Raw genomic sequence first — 7,459 nt, forward strand, 5'->3', positions numbered from 1 at the left:
AAACATTCTTGTTTAAACCACAACAATCTTTGAGAATACACTGGCCCAAAATCTATTGGAACACTTAAGCCAGAATACAATATCAGAATGTCAGATGCTAGAACGTTCTCTGAACTAACTTGGGCTGCACAATTCATCCAATTTCTAATCGTGATTACAATTAAGTATGCCACAGTTACGAAATTGTTCAAAGTCCAGTTCTGTTATTCTGTGTGCTTAAGATGCTTTTTTCTTTCTTTCTACATGTCATCTTAAGGGTTTTTCCCATTATTTTATTTTTAGCATAACATTATAATAACATTAGAAAACCAATTCAATGTATAGTTGACATCTGAGGCTTAGTACTAAAGAAAAGCACTAAAAGTTTTTCAGTTAGTGTTTTCAGTTTGTTTATTTTCATATACAAATACGGCATACCGTTGCATTAAACGATGGTATAAACATCATTCAATGTAAATTGTGATAATAGTAATCAAAAACCGCAATTACAATTTCAATGGAATAATCAACAATTATTATTTTTGTCATAATTGTGCAGCCGTAGAACTAACCTCACTTTTTAAGACGTTTGTTTTTTTCAATCTGGTCCCAAGATGATATTTAGTGGATGTATGAAGTCAGTTAACCACTTGCTCACCAATGGATGCTCTGTAGTGAATGGGTGCCGTCAGAATGAGAGTCCAAAGAGCTGATTAAAAACATCACAATAATTCAAAAGCAATCCAAGACTCCAATACATCAGGTTTCTTCCGTCTTCTGAAGCCAAAGGCTTTGTGTTTGTAAGAAATGAATCTATTCTTAAGAAGTTTTAACTTTCAACTGTTGCTTCTGGCTAAAACACAAGTCCATGATAACATTAAATGTACCCTACTTAGAAATCTTCTGCCATCTTGTTGCATTTTATTGCACATCATCAAAAACTTTATTATAAATAACAAATAACAACAAATTCAGACAAAAAAATAATACATAAATTAACCATAAAAATGTAAAAAGTCATTCAAATATGAATGAAATGACAGGAAGCACAAGATATCAGTTTGTAATTAATTTCCTAAAGTGGAATCAAGCCTATTGTTTCTCTCTCATACAGATCTGGAATGTGTCCGAGGGGCGAGTTGATCATACTGACAGTGTTTTTGCCATGTAATTTATGCTCGTACTCGATCAGCTGCCTCCAGAAGCCACTGTTGGGTCTCACTATGGGTCTGAGTGATTTGAGCAGTGCGTGCGCCTCTGCTAGTGTCAGATGACGGTGCTTCATCAGATACGCCAGACACAGCGTCGCCGAGCGACTGACGCCTGCGTTACAGTGAAGCAGCACGCGTCCATCTTCATCACTCACATGCTGTATCTTATCAGCAACGCTGTCAAAATAGTCACAGAGTCTGGACAGAGGATCATCAGCGACAGGCACGTGCATGTAATCCACAGTGGGAATCTTTGTGTTGCTCACGTCCAGAGTTGTGTTAATAACACATGTAATGTTGAGTGAATGAATGACCGAAGAGTCGCTCGCTGTTCTGCTGTTGCCGATGTACAAACACTCCGTTATTTGAGCAAACCCACCGAGTCCACCTGCTCTTCCTGGCATGGTGTATGAATACTGGGAAGAATGTGCAAGTGTTAATATTGCAAACACACCACAACTAAAAAGCATCATTTGACAAACGTTAATGTTGGATTGCTTACATGATTGAAATACATTAGGGCTGCAGAACGCATTCAAAATAAAATATAGTATGTAAACATAAGCTTTTATTTTGAATGCAATTAAGCATGATTAATAATTGCAGTCAAAAAATACTTTCAAGAGATTTTTGTTTGAAGGTGCAGACAATAAAACCAGTGATATAAACAGACTGAATGTTACGGAATAGTTAGGCAATTGGCACTGAGTTCTAGATTGTTGCTAGGGTGTTGCTAAGGACAGCTGGGTGGTTGTCAGGCAGTTGCTAGGTAGTTCAAGCTGGTTGTGACTGTAGATACTGATACCAGATAAATAGACAGACAGATAGATATACAGTCATGTGAAAAAGTCAGGACAGCCCATTGAATTCCATGCTTTACTGTATCAGGGCAAAATAAAATAAAATAAATAAAATTAAAAAAAAAAAAAATATATATATATATATATACACACAGTCCTTGGCAGGTCTTAAATTTTGGAAAATAAAGCCTCAGATTAACAACACATGACATATTGCACTGTGGCATTATTTATTTACCAAAAATTATGCCAATACCCACAAACAACAATAATCTGGAGCAACGTCGTAAATAGGAGTCGGCCAAAATTCCTACAGAACGATGTGAGAGACTGATCAAGTAATACAGAAAATGATTACTTCGAGTTATTGCTGTTAAAAGCGGAATAATTCTGAATCATAGGGTGTCCTAAATTTGTCACACATTGTTTTTCCATCTTGGCTTTATTTTTGTTATGATATGGTGCAATATGTCATGTGATGTTGCTCATCTGAGGATCTTTACTTTCCAAATTTTAAGACCCACCAAAGAGCAGATGATTTTTTTTTATTATGCCCTGCTAAAGAAAACCATGGAATTCAATAAGCTGTCCGAACTTTCTCACATGACTGTAGATTAGGACAGTGCTGAGTAGATTACTTGGAAATTGTAACCCATCACTGATTCCAAATTACATGACAAACCATTATATTACATTACACACTTTTGGTAATATAACTGAAATATTTTTGATTACTTTGTTTTGACCTGAATTGTTTATCACATTGATAATTGAGTATTATATACAATCAAAAAAAAAAAAAAAAAAAAAAAAAACTATTATATTATATACTATTATATAAAAAATTGTGACTATTAACCAGAGTTAGAGAACATGCAAATGGGTTACTTAATAATGAACTTACCTTGAAATCTCAGGTGTACTTCAGGTAACTAGGCCTATTTTAGATGAAAAATGTCAGGCTGACAAAAAAGGTTTGGGAATCCCTGCATTATATGTAAATAAAAAATAACATGAATTTGTGTATTTTAATGTTTTAGATTTTTTTTTATTACCAAAACATTGTAATAATAATTCAAATTCATGTGTTCATTAAAACATTTCTTAAAATTGAAATGATTTTTGTAAATTTAGTGGTCAAATGTTTTCAGTTTTCTGAGTAATTATAGCCACTTGACTAGTGAAAGGTCTTTGTGGGAATCTCAACAAAACTGGATGATGTTTTTAGAAGGCTACTTTAGAAAGTAAATTTAAAAGATGAAAAATAATCATTTTGGAGAATAAATAAATTGTGAAAAATATACTGCTATTGTGTTAATAATATGTAATCAATAAAAAAGTAAGCGTATTCTGAGTAAGTGTGGGCGTATTTTAAAATATAATATAATCTAACTAGATTAAAAAAAAAGGTTGTCAAGCCTGAAAGTTTAAAGCAGTTGTAAAAGCCTAAAGTTTGAAATTTTAGATAGATGTTGATAACGTTTCTAGCATGAATGGCATGTTTCTATTGTGAGTAGCACATTACTAGCACGCTAATGTCATGACAAGACTGTCCATATTTTGGTGTATTTATCTTCCAACCTTGGGTTGGGATTTTTTTTTAAAGGACGTTTGTGCAACTAAGCCAACATAATAAAGCAGTCCTAGAGCACATATTTTATACTAGATTCTCCTCTCTTTCTCAGTGCATTGATACATGATAAACATTGCACTACTGTGCATCATCTTAAAAACTGCGACAGAAGTCTGTGTATTTATCAATAGTTTACGCTCCATTATAAAATATTACAATATTACTAAATATTAAAATCGTTGGATTGTCTGAAAAGTTTTATTAGTAAGCTATAACATCCAATAGTGCTAAAATATGAACAACAATAATTACCTACGTGTGCGCGCCGCGGATGTCAGCTGATGAAGTCTTCTTCTAGTCGATGCGGCGTAGAAACTACAGGCACAAGTCGCCACCTAGCGTTGATACTAAGATATAAACGGCAAAACGGAACTGCAAAATAATAGATCTATCTATCTATCTGTCTATCTATCTATCTATCTTTTTCTTTGAAGTACATTAAATCATTATGTTTTAACAATATTTTGTCGTGCTTTAAAGTATACGTATTTTGGTGTGTTGAAAGCACATATAAAGTATTTGATTCTAATTTTAACTGTACTGTGGTTTGAAAGCCTTTTAGTGTTTTAAAGTTTTTAAAATATTTTAAATGGACAAATTTCAACTTCATCAAAAGAAATGTGTAACATGTCACAATTTTCAGTAGAAATGACATTAAAGTGTTTTAGTTCAATAAAAATGCCTGTCAGTATATTCATCACTTTAACCATATTTTAAACACAATATAATTTATGAAATTACATATAAAGTTCAGCTAACTGCATTTAATGAAAAATGAAACTATAATACATGTTCACTTAATTAGCATACAATTAAGTGGGAAAACATTACATTTTAAAGCAGTTTTTCCATAAGAAGCACTCTTTTTAAAAGTATGCTGAAGTGTATTTATTTTCACAAGGGCATACATTCAGTATTTCAAAAACTTAAACTGATCACTTCAATTTATTGAATTATTAGTTTCAGTCTGAGTGCGTATTTATCAAGTGTCACTGATTTTGTCTTTCAAAGTTATAATTATGCATAACCAGTCCAAATATCCTCTAAGGTTGGGATGAAAGAAAGTTCTTCTCTCTGTTAAAGGTGGGGAGCTCGGTTGTTCTTGTATTTCTTTTGAAGATCAAACAGAACACACTTCTGAAGGCCTTTCTGCAGTTGGCTCCCCTGAAGGTGTAACTCCTGAGGTTTCGGAGGAATTGGACACGCATTGAGCCCAGATCTTTAGTTTGTAAGGTGTAGCTGTGACTCACATCTTGGAAGAGAATCAGTATCTGGATTGGACCCCCGCAGAACAGAAACAGCAGCACCATCACAACCACCATTCTGGATACTCTGGTGTACGCTGCTTCAACCCGTTCTGCTAACGTCTGCAGCTACAGAGCCAAAATTCTCCACACACATCTTTCCAAGATAAAGGATTTAGTGCAGTGATTCTAAATTATTGCTTTAAAAGAAAACATTCATTTTGTAAAAAGCATTAACAACATTGATCTGTTCACAACAATAACCACAAAGATTAATCTAATGATTAATATCCACACCAAGGTACGGTAATATATTTATTATAAATGCACTGCAGTTTATTTATTGCTTTAGATGCTCAAACTCTTGGCTGATACTGTTTATCAGCTGGAAGAAATTGTTCTGAAATGCCAACAGCACTCTTTATATACATCTTCCGACGTATAGTAGATATTGTAAAATTCTATGCATGTTTAATTGATAAAGTATTTTCATGGAAAAGTTTCTCTCTAATGCAACCATGTGATCACATCCATACCTGGTTACAACCATGAACGGTGGCTTGACCCATGCGTTTCAACATGAAATTGTAACACATGCAGATGATGATCAGAGGCAGCAGGCAAACAGCCAAGAAGCAGTAAAGAATCTAAGCCTTTTTATGAATGAGAGAGGGAAATGTCTTGGTGCAGTATGTCTGTGGACTGAACCAGAACGAAGACTGTGTGCTGATACTATGTTATCATCACTGAAAGAAATTAACCTGTGTTAAAAAAAAATTTATTTTACCACTATTTGAACCTTTATTTTCAAGTGTATAATATGATAATATGAATAGCTGTCAAAAGAAATATCACAAGTGATGAAATTGAGATTCCACTTATACTGTTTGGAATGATTTTCATATTCAAATAGTGGTGCATACAGACAGAGCCCTCTGTGGCATTCTTTGACGGAGGGACTGTAGTAGATAATCGGTCAAGTAAAAATGATCCACAAACATTGCAGACAAACAGCATATAAAATATCCCCTAACAGATCTAAACAGGTGGAGCTGGGGAAGGTGGAGGGTTTCAGAGAAACTCTGAAAGTGTGCTGCAAGAATCTCAAGTGAATGCTCGTTAGCCACATAAATGCATGGCATTAAGATCATTGGCTTGAGCATGAATATGGTTGAAGCATGAACCAACCAGCTTGTGCCAAGTCCTTAAACTCGCATACATCAACAGCCTGTTAGCCTGTGCCATCTAGAGATTCATGACTGAATAATATTCAAGTACTTTTTCAGGAATAAACTATAGGGACAAAAGTTTTGGACCACCTAAGCATTACACCAGTAGGGACTGTAATGACATTCCATTGTAAATGGATTGTAGTAGACACTAATCAGTCTTTTAACCACATAGAGCAGCTTTAAGTCAACTATGTAAAGATGCCTTGATTAACCAGCTAATAGAAAAAGTGGTTTCTTGATAAATTTTGCAGAGAAAAGGAAAATATAAAGAATTGGAACACAGTAGTGTTGGTTTTTCTTCTTCTTTGCTTCTGGGTGTTAAAACAAATCTCTTGAGTGAATGATTCAGTGACTCTAAATTAAACCGTCTTCTAATCTTTTTTTTTTTTTTTTATGGATTTATAGAGTGAATGATTCAATGACTCACTCAAAGAAAGCCACTTGTCATCACCTACTGGTTTAACCTGCAGAAAAAGTCACTGAAAATCTGCAGACAATCTTTCTTTAAGTCCTAGCAACCAAGGGTCATCAAGACTCCACCATAAACACTTCAGCTCCACTGTGAGAATTTGATGTACCCGTGCTGAGAAAGCAGTTCCCCATCAGCAAGAAAAGACACTTTGCCTGGACATAACTGATGTGCGGAAGTCTCTGAGGAGGGTAAACATCCGGAAGGCTCCAGGCCCTGATAACATACAGGGGCGAGTGCTCAAGGAATGTGCAGACCAGCTGGCTTGTGTTCTGACGGATATTTTTAACATCTCGCTAGACCAAGCCATAGTGCCATCGTGCCTAAAGACTGCCACCATTATCCCAGTGCCAAAAAAATCTCGGATCACCTCTCTAAATGACTACCGGCCCATCGCACTGACTTCCATCATAATGAAGTGCTTTGAAAGGCTGGTTAAAGACTACATAATCTCTAGACTCCCTCTCACGTTTGACCCCTTTCAGTTTGCCTACCGGCCAAATCGCTCCATTGAGGATGCCATCTCCTCCGCTCTACACTCGAGCCTTGCACATCTGGAGGAGAAGAACACGCATGTTAGGCTGTTGTTTCTGGACTTCAGTTCAGCTTTTAATTCCATCATCCCTCGACATCTGGTAGACAAACTGAAACCTCTGGGCTTCAGCACCCCCTTGCGGAACTGGCTGCTTGATTTCCTCACTGACAGACCTCAGTCAGTACGGGTTGGACAGAATACCTCCAGCGTCATCACCCTCAGTACAGGCTCCCCTCAGGGTTGTGTCCTGAGTCCTTTGTTGTTCACCCTGATGACACATGATTGCTTCCCTAGGCATGTCACAAATCACATCGTGAAATTTGCGGATGACACAACAGTGGTAGGCCTCATCAGGG

At 35.9% G+C, this 7,459-nt stretch overlaps 2 protein-coding genes across 3 annotated transcripts; both read right to left on the minus strand.

The window, feature by feature from the left end:
• Positions 1-906: 906 nt before the first annotated feature.
• Positions 907-3,939, minus strand: LOC113094297 (dual specificity protein phosphatase 18). Of its 2 annotated transcripts, XM_026260016.1 has the most exons (3): positions 3,876-3,888; positions 2,895-2,976; positions 907-1,606 (listed from the first exon to the last, which is right to left on the minus strand). In XM_026260016.1, exon 3 carries the CDS (start codon positions 1,592-1,594, stop codon positions 1,055-1,057), a length of 540 nt encoding a protein of 179 aa, XP_026115801.1. In that variant the 5' UTR covers positions 1,595-1,606; positions 2,895-2,976; positions 3,876-3,888; the 3' UTR covers positions 907-1,054. The 2 variants fall into 2 exon arrangements, with proteins under 2 accessions (XP_026115801.1, XP_026115802.1); XM_026260017.1 differs by lacking the exon at positions 2,895-2,976 and having other exon boundaries at positions 3,876-3,939.
• A 694-nt stretch (positions 3,940-4,633) lies between these two features.
• Positions 4,634-6,648, minus strand: LOC113094309 (G-protein coupled receptor 54). The gene is given in 5 exon segments (XM_074559905.1): positions 4,634-4,812; positions 4,815-4,855; positions 4,857-4,996; positions 5,404-5,628; positions 5,746-6,648. Coding segments are annotated over 5 exon segments (837 nt in total). The 5' UTR covers positions 6,031-6,648; the 3' UTR covers positions 4,634-4,666.
• Between the last annotated feature and the right edge of the window lie 811 nt (positions 6,649-7,459).

Source organism: Carassius auratus, unplaced genomic scaffold (assembly GCF_003368295.1).
Source record: "Carassius auratus strain Wakin unplaced genomic scaffold, ASM336829v1 scaf_tig00215316, whole genome shotgun sequence".
In the NCBI taxonomy this organism is placed as follows: Eukaryota; Metazoa; Chordata; class Actinopteri; order Cypriniformes; family Cyprinidae; genus Carassius; species Carassius auratus.

Coding starts and splice junctions, on each gene's coding strand:
- LOC113094297 (XM_026260017.1), bottom strand. CDS start 1,594: ATGCCAGGAAGAGCAGGTGGACTCGGTGGGTTTGCTCAAATAACGGAG.